Here is a 19,360-nt window from a genome sequence, read left to right as displayed (position 1 = left end):
TCATCCTATAACAATGGAGACACAACCAAAGAGTAGATTTGCATTTTAGAAGGATATGCGAGGCAGATTTGAGGAAAGAATTAGTAAGAATTAAACATTGCCATTGGAGAGTCACAGATGGAGAGTTTTGAAAGCCTAAATAAGAACATGGACAAGATTTGATTATATAAGGTATGAGGTAAAGAAGGATGTTTGGGATGACCCATAGGATAGGTTCAAAACAGAAAGAAAGTTATTTTAGTTCATAGCATGTTGAGTTTGAGTTCTGTGGAGGACATCCAAGTAAACATATGCAGTGGATGGTTAGAAATATATCTGGAGCTCAGGAGCGATGCTTTTAGGACCTGTTAGAATATAAGCTATACCATAAACTATGGCCCTGCATTCTGTCAATAAGAAAACAAATATGGACTGAGAAAAAAATTGTAGACGGAAGGATGAGTAACAACAACATTTAAGGAAAAAGCAATAGGAGTGCAAAAAAAGGTCAAAGAGTAAGGAAGAATATGAACAGCACATGGTATCATGGAAGTTGAGGTGTAAAAAGATGTAGCAAAGAGGAAGAAATCAATATTATCCAATGCTTCCACAAATTCCAGAAAAAATAAGGACTAAAAATTGCTGATTTAACCAATAGAAGATTATTAGTGATAGTTTTAAAGGTGATGCCACTGGAGTGTCATAGGAGGTAATAGAAATCTGATTTTACAGAATTGACATGTATATTTCAGTATACAAACTTATAATAAAAATAAATATATATAAGCAGTTTTTCTGTTCTTTTTTTGGATGTAGACTTTAAGAAGAATCTTTCAACTTAGTTATCAAGGTGAACACACACTAAATCACAGCTGAGGAAGACATCAGTGAATGAGCACTGAGGACCACCTATAGTGTACAGGACTCTGCTAGAGACAGCTGGGAACAGAAAAATGGTGACACACATTCCTGGCCCCAAGGATCTTATAACCTAACTGGAGATGTTAAACAAGAAGACAGATGATCATAATACAAGGGAAGATGAGTGTCACAGGGCTGTAGCCTCAAAGTACCATGATTGACTTTTAACATGTGTCTTCTCATTACCAGCCTCTGATGCATTCCCTTCCAATTTCCCCAAAAGCTGAAAAGTTACAGCACTGAAAATGATTAACAATAATCATTTATTAATGCAAATATAAATTAATATAATAATTAATAACATTATTATAGCATTTCTTATGGCCCTGGCACTGTTCTGGGTGTTTTACATTCACTACATTTAAAATCTCCATGATTGGTTATTATAACCATTTGACAAATGATTAAGACAAAAAGCCTACTGTGCCACTTTCAGAAAAGAAATCATTTACACTTGAAAATTAAGGTTTGTTGAGATCAACCAAGTGTATTAGAATTTTTCTTATTCTTGCATGCAACTGACAACATTGCTAGTGAAACAATAAATGTACTCAGTGGAAGGATATTAGGTAACTCATATCAACAGGAGAAATCTGGGGACTGAGCTCAGAAAAATGAGCAGAAACCAAAGGAGGCTAGGTAGCAGTAGTCCAGGCTGGACAACGCCACAGAAATGATCAACTTTTGGTTTTCTAATGCTGGAAATTTGATGCTGTCACTATTGAACTCTTAATGCCACTGTGAATGACCTCTTAATGGTCTTTGGTCTTTGTACCACTTTTTCAGGATGAAAAGTGCTAACATGAGCATCAAATGGCTGGCAGAAGTTGGAGTGACAATTATTTGATCCTTCTAAATTTTGTGTTGGGACACAGGTCCATAGCTTAAAGCATGATCTAACCAAAAGTATGTCCCCTGAAAAAGGGTATTCAGATGATATAGAGACAAAAACGCAAAAAAGAACTTGACAAATACCCAGCTACACCTTTCTTCTGACGCTAACACTTCTCATTCCCCCCAAAAGTGACTCAATTCTAATACAAATATTCTTTATTCAACAAAAAAAACCCCATACATCCATTTCTATAAGGGAAACAATCCAAAGTCTCATTAGTTGCTATATCCTACTCGGAACTCAGGATCACTGTATAATGTCCCTTCCTCTTTAAGCCTATTATAATTACATTAATATTACACATATGGACTAGGGGAAATGGAGAGGAAGAAAAAAAGATACCAATTAAACTATAAAAATATGTTCATGACACAACAACGAAAATGATCTGAGTAGAAGCTCTAATCTTTATTTCCGTATGTATTTATGAGGCCATAGTTAAAATATATGACTCCCTCCACTGTGGTAGACAGGCCTGTTTATTCCCTAAAAGCCCACAAAGTGGGAGGGTTGTCTGCAAACATAAGAAGGGTGTTGAGATACAGATTTTTTTTTTTTTAAAAAAGGTTAAATGCCCACCAAACTGAGAAAAACATTCTCTAGTCTATCAGTACTTTGCCTCATCAGCTGAAAAAACTCCACTTTCCTAAAATAAGGTAGGAAGATAGATTATTCCCCTATCACTTCTTCCTCCTGGTTCAAACTCAGGATCTGTAGCAGCATAAAAATGGGACAACTCTTTCCCAATATGTGCAAATACTGCTATTTACACTTCATTCTGCTGAATGACTCTGTATATTCATCCACTTATGATACATGAATTACAATAAACAGTTGATCAGAGAGAGGATATGCTTGGGTGTGTTGGGTGATGCTGATATTAACCCATATTAGACCTAGTTACCACAGGGGTATGTGTGAGGCCAAAGACAAGAAGAGCTCAGCTAACAGTCATGTATCAGTGACCCAGAAAGTGGTAGAGTGGGGTGGAGGGGTTGGGTGGGAAGCAGGGAAGAGAGATTGGTGAAAAGGACACACATACACACCTAAATCTGAAATGAAAGACTCCAAAATGTTAACAGTGATTATCTACAGGTTGCAGCCTTTTAAATGCTATTAATTTTATTTCATAAGTTTTAATGTATTCTCTACTTTTCAAAAATGATATTGTTTTTATAATTGAAATACAATATTTTAAGTACTATCGTGGTTCAGAAGGTGTAAAATACATCTAATTGAAATAATCAGGCAAATTTTCATAGACCACATTATTGGGGTATTAGATATCTTGAGAAATTATTCTGCTAGTATTTGTGATATGGAGCATTCCAGCTGGGAGGGAGAAATACTGATATCAAAGGCGGAAAGCAGAAAATCATGGCATTTTTAAGAACCATTGGTATTCAGCATGATTAGAACATAAGTAACCAAGAATACTAGTAAAAGATAAATACTAGAAGCAAATCAGGGAATTTGATAGCACTTCTAAAGAGAGAATTCTGGGCAGAGATCAAATATTGTTCTTTAATTTTTTTATTGTGTATATGCCTGCACATACATGGAATCTGTGTCTGTCTATGGGTAGAAAGATAAGAAATTATCCTGATTAAGTTTAGAATCTGCACAGAAGGCAAGAGTCATTCTATGAAAGAGTGAAACAGAATTCTAAGAAACTTTTAAAAATGAACTGGCTAGAAGAGTGGAGTAGGGAAACTAATTATATATATATATATATATATACACACACACATAAATTTACATATATAAATGTACATTTATATATAATATACAATATATATTACTATCTCAGTTTAATTGAGAAAAACTTTCTGTGCTGATTTTAGACATAAGCAATCTGAAAATACTGACATTCAAAGGCAGTGGAGGGGACTAACATGGGTAACACTTAAACGCCAGTAACCAGTAACACCAGTAACACTTACATGGCTTTCAGTAATTATTTGTAAGACAGATATGAAACAAGCAAAAAAGTATTTGTTATGAATTCTCCATTTCTCAATATTCTTTGTTCACTTTGAATTACTTCTAGATGAGAAAGCCTCAAATATTTCATATATATATATATATATATATATATATATATATATTTTTTTTTTTTTTCCCCTTTGTGTGCTCTATTTTGGGTAATTTCTAATTTCTCTTGACTGTCTTCAAGTTCTTTCTGCTCTGCCCAGTATGCTAATAAACCCACCCAATAAATTCTTAATTTATTATATGGCATTTTTAACTTCTAGAAATTGACTTGGTTCTCTTTTAGAGATTTTATGTCCCTGTTAAAATTCTCCATCTTTTAATCCATTTGGTTGATTTTTTCCTCTAATTTTAAAAATATTTATGAAACATTTTACATAAAGTTCTTGTCTACTGATTGCAACATCTGGGGCATCTGTGTTCATATTTTCCTACGTACTCATGTGTCTCACAGATTTCTTTATTGTATGTAAGACACTATGTTTAAAACAACTTGAGAGAATGGAGTACATTTTGTTTTCCCTTAAAGAGGGCAAGACCTTCCAGGCTGCTAAAAGCAAGGAATTGATCACTTCTATCCAATTAGGGATTGAGTAGGATGGGGGACCTATTGCAGCTTTAGTATTTTTTTGTTCTGTGGTTTTGAGGGTGAAAGCAACCATATGTATATTACCAATTCCTCATTCTAGCAGGTCTTTGGAATCTAACCATGAAGGTTACACATCTCTCTCTCTCTTTCTCTCTCTCTCTCTGCTTTCAAGCACAGCCTTCCAGCTTCCTGAATTACTAAAAACTCAGCAGAAGTTCCACTGGAGAAATTCAGCAAGGAGAACTAACTCTGCATTTGAGGGTTTTAAAGATTCTAATCCATTATACCAACCCAAAAATCTTTGTAAATTTATAAATTATGAAACTATAAATTTATAAATTTTAAATTAACCCAGTAAAATCTCTCTGCCTGACGAGTCCAAGTCTCAGCCTACCCATGCCCAGATTTTGGCATTTCTACTCACCTAGGAAGGGGTCCTCCCTATTAAGAATTCAGTGCCTACACTTTTCCTTGCAACTACAGCTCTCCAACTGTCAGACAGATAGATACATACATGCATAATACATAATACACACATACATGGAGATAGAGGGAGAGAGAGTCTGAGAGAGAATGGTTATCCATTTTGGCTAGTTGTTATGGGGAAATATGACTTCCTATTCTACTTCCGCTATTGATTTCCAGTTTCATAGCATTGTGTTTGGAAAAGATACTTGACACAATTTCTATCTTCTTGAATTTGTTGAGACAGGTTTTGTGGCCCAACATATGATCTGTCCTGGAGAGTTTTCTTTATATGCTGGAGAAAAATTCTGCTGCTGTTCAAAGGAATATTCTATGTATGTCTTCTAGGTCCATCTTGTCTAAAATATTCAAATGCACTGTTTCTTTATTAATTGTCTGTCTGATGACTTTTCCATTGTGCGAGTCAAGTATTAAAGTGCTCTATTATTGTACTGTTGTTTATTTCTTCTTTTACTTCTGTTAGTATTTTTTTCTATATATACTTAGGTGCTTCAGTGTTAGGTGCATAAATATTTACCACCTTATCTTGTTGTGAATTGACCCCTTATCATTATATAATGAGCTTGTTGTCTTTTGTCACCATTTTTAGCCTAAAGTGTATTTCGTCTGATATAAGTATAGCTACCCCTGCTCTCTATGGTTACCATTTGCTTGCAATATCTTTTCCTATCCCCTCACTTTGAGCCTATGTGTATCCTTAAAGCTAAAGTGAGTCTCTTGTAGGCATCAGTATCACTGGATCTTATTTTTTAATACATTCAGTTATTCTATTTCTTGATTGGAGAATTTAATCCATTTACATTTAAAGTAATTGTTGATAGTTAAGGTCTTACTATTGCCATTTTGTTAACTGTTTACTGACCGTTTTGCAATTTCTCTGTTCCTATCTTCTTCTCTTGCTTTTGATGACTTCTTGTGGTGGTATACTTTGATTTCTTTACTTTAATCTTTTGTGTATCTACTACAGGTTTTTCCTTTGTGGTTACCATGAGGTTTACATAAAATGTGTTAAAGTTATAACATCCTATGCTAACATATTAACATGATAACAACTTAACTTTGATAGCATACTGAAACTATACTTACCCCCTTACATTTTAGGTTATTGATGTTACAAAATACATCTTTTTATATTGTGTAACCAATAACAAATTATTGTAGTTAGTAATAAATAGTCAAAATAACAGGCAGACTAGCCAAATAATAGGAATAAAACTTTTATCTGGGAACATTTTGAGAGTCTCTTACTATGCTTGCCCTTGCATGATTATGTGAATGAACGTATATTTGCATAATGGCTCCTTTCTCTTGCTTTTGTCTAGTCCGTCCCTTTAACCTTCCCAGCAAATGACTTTAGATAGATCTTTTTAGCTTCTGTAATTCCAAGGCTCACTCCTGCTGGCAGATAAAAATGCAATTTTAGGAAATTTTTTTTTCAAAACACAATACAAAGGTATCAAAAAGACACTAGGTGAATTTAAAGAGAATAAGTCATTTCTTATGAACTCATGAAATCTCTACTGCCTTTGTATGTAAGTATGCTGCCATGAACTGAGTGCTTACCGTGATATAGTAATATCCTAAACACTTTACATACATCATCTCATTTATGAATGAAGAAACTGAAATTTCTATTGAACTTCCAAAGAATTTAAGCTCAGGTCTTTCTGATTCCAAAGCCTGTGCTCTTAATCATTGCACTCTATTATTATAGAGTTTGGACTAGTGGATTGATTATCAGACAGAAAATACAAATTTAACCTTGGTTCTAAGAAAGATAAAGAGGAAAACCTTGCTAAGTGACCTCTTAATTTTCTTCTAAGATGAGATGTTGCTGCTGTAATCTCTGGATACTGCTTCAGGCCTATAGTGGTCACTGCTTCTGTTAAGGAAACTCTAGGAAGAAGTGAAAAGAAATCTTTTCTTCTAACAGTATCTGACTATTCGAAGAAAGTGCTCACGGTATGTCACCTCTTTGGCTCTAATCCCCTTTTTTTTCCATCACCCTCTTTTTTAGTGTAACCTGCTGCTACTTCTTCCTGTTAACCTTGACTTCAGTATAGCACTTTCCTATTTAAGCAAATTTTGTCCTGGTGTTTGTACATTGGTTTCAATGATGATTTATTTTGAAATACTTCAGTATTATTAGCATATGTAAACAAAGTTATTTTAATCTGTAAAAATACTTTAGGATAACCTTATTTGCATAAGGAATGTTGTAAGTAGTTATTTATTTGAGAAGTTGGTTATGTTTAACATTTGTATTGGGTTAGAAGAATCTAGCACCCTTGCATATATAAGGTCTAAAAAATTGCAAGCCCAACTGTCTATATTAAGGGTTGGGAAACTATCACCACCCATGGGCCAAATCCGACAAACCTCCTGTTTTTGTAAATAAATTTTTACTGCAACACAAGCACACTCATTTTTTTTTCATCTTATCTATGGCTGCTTTTGTGCCACAACATGGAATTGAGTAGTTGCAACATATACCATATGGTCCACAAAGCTTAAAATATTTACTGTCTTGTCCTCAGTGAAAAAGTTTGCCAAGGAACAAAACACGTGTTCTTGATCATACTACAAGCAATGATTTGGGAACCCAGACTCTTTTCATCTTGTGGCTCAGCCATCTTTAACATGTGTTTTCCAAGGTGGCAAAAGAAGAGGAAAAATAATGGAGGACAGTGCATGGTATATACCTGGAAGGGCTGCCAATCACTTTTACCCAGATTCCGTTGGTCAAAATTCAGTCCTTTGCCTTGATTAACTGAGTAAGGAGGCTGGAAAATATGGGCTATTTGTGTCCTGAAGAAACAGAAAACAGGTTTGGTGAAAAGCTAGTCAGTCTCTGCCAAAGAGACCTTCTGCAAATTGAATTTTTGGGCTTCATATTTAATATGTGGTGAGGTAAGAGAAAGAAGTCAAAGGTATATTCTAAAATTTTAATGTGGGAAACTTTAGATGGTTATGAACCTAGGGAAGTTTGGGAATATAGAAAGAGAAGCAAGACTGGAAAGGGAGGGAAATAGTAAAAAATAATAATAAATTCAATTTCAATGTATGATTTTTTAAAAGATTTCATGCATTCAAAGTAGAGGTATCTAGCATGCATTTGGAAATATAGGAGATATATGAAATTTAAGATATAACCTAGAGATACAGATTTTTGATTCTTCAAAACATAAACAGCAAGCAGCAGTAAAAGTCATGAGATTGACCTGGGACCACACATAAATAGGAAAACAGAGCTATAAACAGAAAAAGCGTTGTGTGTAATATAATATCTGCATTAGTACAAAGTAATAGAAATACAGAGATGAGTAAAATTGTCTTTGCCTTAAATAAGCTCACAGTTGGGCGGAAACTAGCAAGGAAATTATTGATTACCTGTTGTGTGATAAAGATTACAAAAGATCTGTAGTATGGAATGGGAACATATAAAAAGGGCAACAAATAGTAAATAAAGGTATTGATTGAATGAATGAATTATATTCAAATATATAATACAAAAAATTCTACCATTCCTTGAGAAAGTGTCCCTCAGCTCTTAGATAGTTGACAAATCCTCCTATAAGTACACAGAAAAGACTTCTGCATCCACTACTACACACTTACCTTTATTAAGTGCCTACTCTGTGGAATGCACTATGTTGCTTTTTGTGTTTTTCTCATTCAAGTCTCATAACAATGCTACATGACATGGACTATTATTTTTAATTAAATCCCAAAAATATATGTATTATTTCCAAATACAGAACAGAAAAATGGGGTAACAGAGAGATTATGTAATTTGTTATGGAAATCTACATCTGTCATACTTTTACCACTTCACTGTATCCCCCTTTGTTCTTTTTGAAGAATAATTAGAAACACCAATACGACTTGCTCATTAGTTACCTGCAAATTAACAAGAAAAGGGAGAACTGATACCATGGATTTAAATAGACAGCTATTATTTTACAGAACATAAGGAAAATGCTACTAGCATTTTTTAGCAGTCCAGCATAGAAGCACAATGAACAACTGCTGTTGTAAAATATTTAATTTTGGGAAATTTACCATAGACTAATAAAATTAGAGAATTTTAAAAAGAAACACTTAAAAACTTGCATATATAACTGATGGGTATTAAAGAGAAATTTTGAATGGCATTAGTTACATTGTATTAAGTGAGCAATGTCATAATAAGTGAGACATTTATCTTTCTCGATTGAAAATACTATTGAAAATCGACTAAAATTTTACAAAGAATTTTTGTATCTTTTTACATTGTTCTTTATTTTTCAAATTCTACACCATGAATATGTATTAAATAGACTTAAAATGAATATATACCATTTCTGAATACTTTATGATCACAATTACTCAATTACATGCATCGTTTCTCTATTTCTCCTCTCTGCCCCCCATATATGTAAAGGCAAACACATTGAAAGTAAATACACAAAAATCTTACAATCTACTAGGAAGTTAATAAGAATGCTTAATTTCCCTTTTACAATTTATATTTTCTAAATTTTTATAAGAACATGAGTCACCAATATAATGGTGAAACTTTTATTTTGAAAAAAGAAATTGTTTTAACAAAATAAACAGGAAATATAATTAAATATATGAAAGCAGGCAAAGAAATTAATCAAAGAACAGTGTCTTAATAAAAGTCAATAGCTGGGGCTGAAATTACTATTCTAAGGTTGCCAGAGAAACTGAGAATGGCTTACAAATTGCTGTACTCAGGATATGAAACAATACAAGCAATGCCTTTGCAGTATTTCCTGCAATAAATTAAATCACTTTTCATTGTTCCTTTGATATCTGGATATGTAAGGAACCTTTAGGTGAGCCAACTCAACATGATTTAGGTTAAATTATGATCAAGAAGAGAAACATTTTAATCACTCTTTATATTTTTAGAAGATTTACAGACAAATCCATCTTGTGACATAGAGTACTTCTTTTATAGTATTATTTCAAAGTGCTTTAACTAAAAATAATGGCCATAAATCAAAATGACCATAGAATGTGATCTGGCATTGGTTCACTTTGTCATTCCATTGGGAACTTTAAGGATTAAATTCTTTTTCACAATTGCAGCTTTTGTTTTAGTATCTTGAAATCCTTCACAAGCTTTTTGAAAGGCAATTATATCATTAACAATCTTTTCTTCACAGTGTCCTTTATATATTTCTTGAGCCCTAAGAAGAAAAAAGTAAGGTAACAGAATAAGATACTTTTAAATGACTAAAACCATAACAATCAATCTAATTGTTAATTAAATGTCTTCAAAATAGATATATACCAAATGGGAAAAAGATAGAACTCCACTTATTGCTTAAAATATCATTATATCATTAAATAATATTCATCTTGGGCTAATATTTCTAAGTTTTCTATTAGCTATAACTGAGAATTTTTACAAACGCTGGCTTAGATTCCCAAAGAGGCATCTAACCAAACTATGCCATGACTTGCAGAACTTTTACTTAAGCCTCACTAAATCCAAGCTCTTTCTAGGACTCTACTATGGACTGAATTATGACCTCCACAAATTCAAATGTTGAAATCCTAACCCACAGTATCTTAGAATGTGACCGTATTTGGAGAAAGGCCTTTTAGAGGTGTCCTTATGAGAAGATGAAGGAACACCAAGGATGTGTATACACAGAACAAAGGCCATGTGAGGACACAGTGAGAAGGCAGGCATCTTCAAACCAAGGAGAGAGGCCTCAGGAGAAACCAAAACTGACAACACACCTCCATCTTGGACTTCTAGTCTCCAGAACTTGAGAAGACAAATTTCTGTTGCTTAGGTTACCCAGTCTGTGGTATTTTGTTATGGTATACCTAGCAGACTCTTATTAAGTTAGAGAAAGGTGAACCAGGTTACTCTGGCAAACCTGAGAAATGTCATGGGCCTTAGGAAAATTCATTCATTCATCCTCATTCATTCAAGAGTTATGTATTATAGTGCTTGGCACTATCCCTAGATCCTGGAAACATAAAGATAAATAAGACATGATATAATTTTGAGAAGCTTATAGAAAGTAAAGAGAAATAAAGGTATATGAACATATAAATGAAATACATATATTTATTTGTATTTAAGTATACTCAGAAATGTGGACTTAGGGAGTGGAAGAGAGGCCTAAGTCTAGAAAGTCTGCAACTTATTGACTATGTGATTTTGGACAAGTTACTTAAGTTCTCTCTATCTCATTTTCTTCATCTTTAAAAAGGGAATAATTCAACTCATGGGGCTTAGTAAAGGACTAAATGAGTTAATACATTTAAAATCCTTAGAGGAGTACCTAACATTTAATAATTTATTTTGTTGTATGGATAACAGTAGCATTCATCAGGATAGGGAACTTAAGAGCAGCCAGATGGGAAGAAAGATTAGAATTTTATTTTGGTAATACTGAATTTAAAAAGCCTGGCTATCTATATGGAAATGCCTAGGGAGTTGAATACAAAGAAACAATGGCTTATGGTTAGGAGTACACATAGTGAAACCATTCTGCTTGGATTTGAAATACAGATCTGCAATTTACTGATTGATTTTTGGACAAGTTATTTAAGCTCTACATGCATCATTTCTTCACCTTTAAGAAGGGACAATCCAACTCATAGGGTTTAGTAGGGAGTAAATGAGCTAATACATTTAAAATCCTTAGAGGAAGGCTGGTATTTAATAATCACTCAATGAAAATTAGCTACAACTCGTTTGAAATAGGAGCTCTGGAGAGTAGTCATGTGTGGACATGCAACAGAGTAGAAGTCACAGAAAAATAGACCTTGCACATGTAATTAATTAATGGTACTAATTCAGTCTAAGACATTTATTGAAATAGCCCTCCTACAGATAACAATTATAAACTTGGACAAAATTTAAAAAACAAACTATTTAAAAGAATTGAAGAGTGAAAAACGTAATAATCTATTATATCAATATTTATATATACCAGAATCGAACAACTGGAAAATGAAATTAAGAAATTCCATTTACTATACCATCAAAAAATAAATACTTTGACATAAGTTTAATAAAAAGCATGCAAGGCCTATACCTGAATATGATAAAATATTGCTGAAAAAAAGTTAAAGAAAATTTAAATTAATGGAGAGTTATATCGTGTTCAAGGATTGGAAGACAATATTACTAAGATGTCAGTTCTCCCCAAATTAATATGTGAAGAGATTTTTGGGTAGAAATTAACATTTAAATTATTTTAAATATATATGTGATTAAATTTAGATTACCATTTATTTTAAATGTATTAACTTTAGGTAATTTGAATGTTTTAAAAGCTAATTGTACATGGAAATGCAAAGGTCCTGGAATAACAAAGCAATCGTAAGAAAGGAGAGAAAAAGAGTCTGTATTTTCCTATTGCTATAAAACAAACTATTATAAAATGTATTGGCTTACAACAACCACCATGTATTATCTCATAATTTCCATGGGTCAGAAGTCCAGGAACAGCATGGCTCAGCTGGATTTTCTACTTGGGTTCTTACAAGACTGAAATCAAGGTGTCAGCCAGGGCCACGGTTCTCATCCAGGTCTTGAGGTCCTCTTTCCAAGATTGCTGGTTGTTGTCAGAATTCATTTCCTTCTCACTTTTTCTACATGGCTCCCTTCATCTTTAGGTAAGCCGTGTCATGTCAAGTCTTTCTCCTACTTTGACTCCCTCTGACTTTCTCTCCTGCCTCTGCATTTCAAGGCTCATGCAATATGCTGCCCCCATCTGAATAATCCAGAATAATCTTCCTATTTTAAGGTCAACCCTCAATTACATGTGCAGAGTCCCTTTGCCATGTAAGGTAGCATATCCATGAGTGTAGTATTGATGGGGACAAGGGCAGGCTTCCCGAAGATATGCCACTCTGGAATGCGAATTATTTTGAGCTAAAAACGATCCAGGCCCCAAAGAACCTTTGAACTTCCCCCTTACTGCCTAAATGAAATTAAAATAGGGGGCCTGTGTCAGGAAGAAGCTGTCACCATAGTTACTATAGTAAAGTATTAGGCATTGTAGACAGGGAGGAACCTAGCAAAGCCCATTTGATCAAAGTGCCTTATTGTCTTAGGATGGCCCAGCAAACATGTTTTTACCAAACATTAACTATTTTTGTTCTTCCTGTGAATAACCTTACTTCCCCTTAAAGCCTCAGACCCTCACCTTCTTCTCCTTAGTCCAGAGTATATATATACCTTACCTTGCCTTGCTGACTTTGGAATACTTCATACTTACATGGATTCCCTTTGCACATGTAATACATTTGATTTTCTCCTGTTAATCTGCCTTATGCTATTTTACTTGCCAGCCAAAGGAACTAATAGGGGAAAGAGGGGAAATTTCCCCTCCCCCACCATCTCTTATCCTATTTTTAGTCCTAGGGATCAGGGCATGGTATCTTCTTGGGGAACATAATTCTGCCTAGCACAGAGGTCTTGCATTACCCACTTCCAGGCTTACTAAGAGCAAAAACAGAGGGATTATTAGCTCTTAACAGGAAAATGGGAACCTAATCCTGAGACAGTAGAAAAGGAAATGAGGATAAATATAGGATATGTAGAATTTTATAGATAGGGAATTGGAAAATTGAACAAATTCAAGCTTGAAGGCCTAAAATTCCTTTGGGACAGAGTGACTTGTTGAGAAGGAAAGGTCAGAGGTTGTATGTGCATAGGAAGCTCTATAGTTGATGAGGTTTAAAATCACTTTTGTAGGTAATGGGAGAAAGAGCAAGCACCTGAGGGAGCAGCTAAAGTTGGAGGCCATAGAATTGATATCAGCATAAATCTACAAGTCACTGATGTCTTCTAGCCATTTTTACCTGAATACAAAAAATGAAGATAGATAATTGGATTGTTCCAAGGTAGGGGCTGAGGCGGTTAGTATGGCGGAGGCAATGAAAGAAAAAGACATCAGAGACACTGGGTGAAATGGAAAAAAGAATAATCGAATTAAAGAACCCTTGAAGCTACACTAGAAAGTCTATAAGAAAGGTTATTTGAGGGATGAGTGCCATAATATATTTGAAGAATACATGTGGTGAAAGTAAAGGAAAAAAAGAGTTGAAAAGATAAAGATTTTAGCCATAAGTAAATATATGAGTTTAAAATTTAAGAGGTGGTGCAGTTCCAAGTGATGAGGTGGCATTTATATGTCTATGGAAATGAGTTTAAAGGGTTCTGGGATCCAAAAATGTTTAGGTTAGGCAATTGGGAGGGTTGTTCTTCTGAATTTGGAAGTTAACAGTGATAACGGCAGAAGCTGGATAAAGAAAAGCTTTATATATCAGGATATAAGGACCACAGGGAATGAAGAGGGTAGTCAAGAAGGTCAATTGATGACAAAAATAAGGACAAGAAGAAGATGATGTAATTGGATAACTGACTTAGGTGCCAGATCTTCCAAGTTAAATGATACTCTACTTCAAAATGTACACGATGCTGTTCTGCCCTGAGCAGTGTCATCACTTTTTTCAAGTAGGGACAAGAATATTTGGGGAAACTTATGACCAGCTTTTACCTGATATAGAAATTCTTTCATTTTAAAGTCTCTTTTTAATTCATTCTTAAACACTCCTATGGGTATTTTATCAATTTCCTAAACTAGAGCTTTATGGTTCCCCTTTCTTCATTCATTTTTCCTCATTCCAGAGCAGGATCAAGAAGTTATATTCTCAGTAATGACTTCACTAGTTATTGAGATTCACCAGAATGCTTTTAGGTGAAGTGTTTGATACGTTAATGAAGAATCAAATGGCAGAAAAAGAACTGAGAAACTTCTGAAGTCTCTAGACAGATTTTACTTTTTTGAGTCACAGCTCTTTTCTGCACATTGATAATCTTTATTTGAAAACTTTTATAATAAAACTCAGTAATGCCTTTTAGGATACATTATTGACATAACCAGAACATTGCCTTATTCCTGTGTACTCTCAAGGATAATATCTGTGCAGCAGCTTACAAGAGAAGATAATTCAGTTAATACACATTAGGAAGCTCACTTGACTCTGTATCCTCTACAGATTAATGATGGCCAGACATTCAATTTGCTGTAATAAAACTAAGCTGCTTAAAAATTTTCTTTAACATTGATTTGTGCTAGACTTACATTTTGATATACCAGACTAGCTTTCATTCTCTTTTCCAAAATATATATTTTTATTACATTATAAAAAAATTATTTCCAAAATCTTTCCCTCTCTCTCTCTCTCTCTCTCTCTCTCTCTCTCTCTCTCTCTCTCACACACACACACACACACACACACACACACACACACACACACACACACACACAAAGTATACATTAAGGAAAATGTTTTTAAATTTTGGAGGAGAAAAATATATTTTTCATACTTAAAAAGATATTATATAAAGTACCTCAGTAAATAGTTTTAAATTTGCTTATCGCTAGGAAAAGACAAATGCTTTCTTCCTATTTTACACTCCTTTCTAGTACAGACTACTTTTTTTAAACAATAGCATTTTAAAATGTAAATGAAATAAGCAGTTATAATGATCTTTAAGTATTTCTAGATAAGCCTTAAACATACGTATTCACAGTTTGGTCACTTAAAATATAACCAGGATAAAACTGGCTGATAAGCTTCAATCTAATATCAGAAGAAAAAAAAAAAAAGAAAAAAAAAACTATGTGAAAGACATACAAGGGTAAAAAAGGGTAAAATAAAATTACTGGGGGTCCTGTCTGGTGTACCCTTTAGAATTATCTGTGTCTTTTCATCTCTTTGAGCTATTTTACAACTCTATAAGCTGAGGAAGAGGATGACCAAACCTCTAGAAACTTGATGGAGAAGACAGGTGACAGATCTCTATGACAACCTTACCCTTGTTTACTGTGCTTTTCCTGGTAACCTCTCATAATTGGTTCTCCGTCCTCAACACCTCCTTTTGTCTTTAGCTGAAGATGGTATTTAAGGTGATGGCTTCAGCTACTTGGGGGAGTTACTCAGTTTTCCTGGGTCTCTCCCACGTGTAGATGTTATTAAACTTTTGTTTGATTTTCTCCTGTTAATCTGTCTCACATCCATTTAGTTCTTAAACCAGCCAGGAGAACCTAGAAGGCAGAGGAAAATTTTTTCCTCCCCAGCAACGTAAAAGCTTCTATTATATCAAAACTGTACTTACCTAATTTCCTTCATTTGTTTAAGTAAATCCTTTTGATATTTTTCAGTTGCCAGTTTTTGCTGAACAATTAGGCTCTTCTCTTTTAAGACAGCCTGCTTCTTCTTCAATCTGTCAATTTTAGTCATTGCTTTGGTCAAAAGAGTGCGCTCATTATTTAAGTTTTGAATTAATAAACGGTCTTTAGCCTTTTGTTGTTTTTCTTCCAGAAACAGGACTCTCCTCTCTTTTACTTTCTCAAGGTAGTTGGATCTGTCCTGCCGAAGTCGTTGTAAACCATTCTGAATGGTCTTATTATCTCTTGCAGTTAGTTTATGCGTAGCATGTATTTTCTTATTTAAATTTTCTTGAATAGTTATTCTAACTCGTTCTTTGGCCACTTGTGCCACGCTTACAGCTGTTACTTTATTTTTATAGCTTGCCTGCTTCTTTTGTTCTGAGCAATATTTATCAATATCATAAAGTGCTTGGAGTTTCATACCAGTTCTTTGTGTTGTAAGAAACTCTCTTCTTACACTCTTCTCCAACAGCATGTCTTTTATTTTAATTACTGGTTTTTGATGAGTGGTAGAAAGTGGCTCGGTATACATAGGAAAATAATCTTGTTCTTTTGCTTTCAATAATGCAGTATACCTCAGTGAATCTGAAGTATGTACTGGTAGTTTGAACACTGATATCCTAAAACCGACATCCAATTCTTCATCCTTAATTTTATCTTCAGACTCTTTCTGACCTACATCACACAGCAGACAAATATAATCCATTATACAAGTGTTAAGCACAGTTTATTTTCTGTCCCAATTGTTTTGAAAGCCACATTAATAAAATTGACAAGAACCAGTTATTTACTTTATTAAGGGGTATTTTTCCCAACTGATATTCCTTTTCAATTTGTGATTTAATCGTGATTTTTGGAGAGAAAAATCACTATTGGAATATTTTAACAAAGAAATGCACTGATTCCTATATTTCCTTTATTATCTCTCAAAATTATTTAACTTGCACTGACTCAATAGCAGCATTTTACCTTATACTTATTACTTAATCATACATATTATTTTTACATATAGTTATTATTATCTCATATTTGCAAAGGACTTTGTAATTCATTTTACCTTATTTTTCTTAACTCTGGTGGAAACTAATAGCTGCCTTAAAAATTGCTTTTCCCTTCATTGGATACTCAAAGAAATGAAATCTCTCAGCCTCCTTTGCTATTATGTGTGGCTGTGAGACTAAGTCTTCTCTAGGACATTGTCAGCAAAAGTTATATGTGTCATTTCTGGTCCAAGGCTATTAAGAAACAAATGTGCTTCCTCTATATTTTCTTTCTTCTTCTGACCCACTGCACAGAGATTAGGATAAAGTGCTAGAAGATGGTAGATCTACAAGGTAGAAGGACTCTGGCTCCCTGAATCCCTGCTTGAAAAAGTACTCGCTGACCAGGATTATCCAACTTGGACTCTTATGGAAGCCAGAAATAAAAGGTAATTATATTTGATCAATATATGTTTCTGGGTTTATTTGTTATCAGAGCCAAGCTATCCAATATAAAAACCTGAATCACATTGTTGTTCATTATTTATTTCCTGACAAACCAGTTGATGAATTTAGGACCAGGTGGCAAATACAGGTAAAAAAAGAATGCTTATTAATCTTCAGAAAATATGTTTCCCGTGTTTGACTGATTCCCTCTCTCTATTGAAATTGAATCTCTGCTAACTCTAGTCTATGAGGGTTTCATCTTTTCTAATCTTTTAATCTTCTATTAGAAGACTCTCTTAAAGTTTTTATATGTCATAATGCCAAATCTGATGGTGGAACATTTATGGAAGTCAAGGTGACCATGAAGAAGGGCAGAACCTGTGGGCTAGTCAGGCAGTAGGAAAGAAGTGAACAGGTAGGATTTTCACTTGAGGCCACAGGAATATTAACAGTAGAAAAGGAAGCAGAGCCTAGAGCAAAGTAGAAAAACAAGGCTAGCAAGTGAAAGCCGAAGTGTCCAAATATAAAGCATTAAGAGTTTGAGTCCAAAGCAAGGCACTAGAGACTCAGAGGAATGAAAGCCAGAATTTCAAGTCTAGAGTAAACAGGGTGTGGTCTGGAACAACTACCTAGAAAAGGTACTCTTATGGGTAAATTTAATTTTATGTGTAAACCTTGACATGGGAAACCTGGTCAAGAATAAAAGATCAGGGATAGAAAACACAACACTAAAATGTTCCTAAAGGTTCTGGTTTGTGTGGAGTGAGGGAGTTTTCTCATACCACCAAAGGATGCTCTGACACAAGCTGGGTGTCCTACAATTCAACTTAATTCTGATACTACCTACCTGGAGATAGGATCAGATTCCACAGGTTAAGAGCTCAGTCCTACCATCCTGCCCTCCCCCCTCTCTCTTTGGATGCTAATTGCAAGTCTAAGATAGGAGGGAAGGGGGCAGGGCACAACCTTTAAAAGAATGCCACAGTACATGAGGATACACAAAAACTGGTTAGAACCTACTAGGCCCAAGATGGCTTAAGACTGGACTTCCAGGGGCTTCCCTGGTGGCGCAGTGGTTGAGAGTCCGCCTGCCGATGCAGGGGACACGGGTTCGTGCCCTAGGTCTGGGAGGATCCCACATGCCGCAGAGCGGCTGGGCCTATCTTGAGCCTCATTATACGCTCACTGTAATACATCAGCATGCTAAATGACACTCCCACAGGCGCCATGACAGTTCCTAGGCTAACCATAAAAGGCCAAAAAGTGGGCAGTGGCCTAATTCTTGGAAATCGCTGCCCCTTCCCCAAATAGTTGGAATAATCCTCCCACTTGTTAGCCTATGATATTACCCAGCCCATAAAGCTAACAACCCTATATCCTGGGGCCTCTTGCCTTCTGAGACAGCCCACACTCTGTCTATGGAGTGTATCTCTCTCTGAATAATTCTGCTTTCACTCTATTTCTGCTCGCTCTTGAATGCTTTCCTGTGCAAATCCAAGGAACCTCACTTGGCGGTCTGTCCCAAGGGCTTGCCCAAGACCTGGGATGTGACCATTCTCTTGCACCCCATTTCCTGCAACAAGTCCATCTTATCATGTGTGCTTCTGACCAACCAGCTATAGATTGGAGGTTCCAACAACCCTCTCCTTGGTATCAATTAATTTGCTAGAGCAGCTCACAGAACTCAGACAAACATTTAAGTTAGTAAATTACTGGTTTGTTATAAAAGGATATAACTCAGGAACAACCAGAGGGAAGAGATGCATAGGGCAAAGGACTGGAAAAGGGTGAGAAGCTTCCATGCTCTCTCTCTAAGCACATCACTCCCCCTGAATCTCCATGTGTTCAC

The 19,360-nt window shown here is 34.9% G+C and overlaps 1 protein-coding gene across 1 annotated transcript in view; it reads right to left on the bottom strand.

The window, feature by feature from the left end:
- Positions 1-9,750: 9,750 nt before the first annotated feature.
- The window catches only part of LRRIQ3 (leucine rich repeats and IQ motif containing 3), a 233,104-nt gene continuing 223,494 nt past the window's right edge, over positions 9,751-19,360 (bottom strand). Inside the window, exons 8-9 of the mRNA XM_073788350.1 lie at positions 16,030-16,759; positions 9,751-10,060 (exon numbers count right to left, since the gene is read on the bottom strand). Coding sequence (XP_073644451.1) covers positions 9,904-10,060; positions 16,030-16,759 — 887 coding nt within the window. The 3' untranslated portion in view covers positions 9,751-9,903. The remainder of the gene's footprint in view (positions 10,061-16,029; positions 16,760-19,360) is intronic.

Source organism: Tursiops truncatus, chromosome 1 (assembly GCF_011762595.2).
Source record: "Tursiops truncatus isolate mTurTru1 chromosome 1, mTurTru1.mat.Y, whole genome shotgun sequence".
In the NCBI taxonomy this organism is placed as follows: domain Eukaryota; kingdom Metazoa; phylum Chordata; class Mammalia; order Artiodactyla; family Delphinidae; genus Tursiops; species Tursiops truncatus.
The sequence above is the reverse complement of the archived record's forward strand: the minus strand, read 5'-3'. Positions and strand labels throughout refer to the sequence as shown.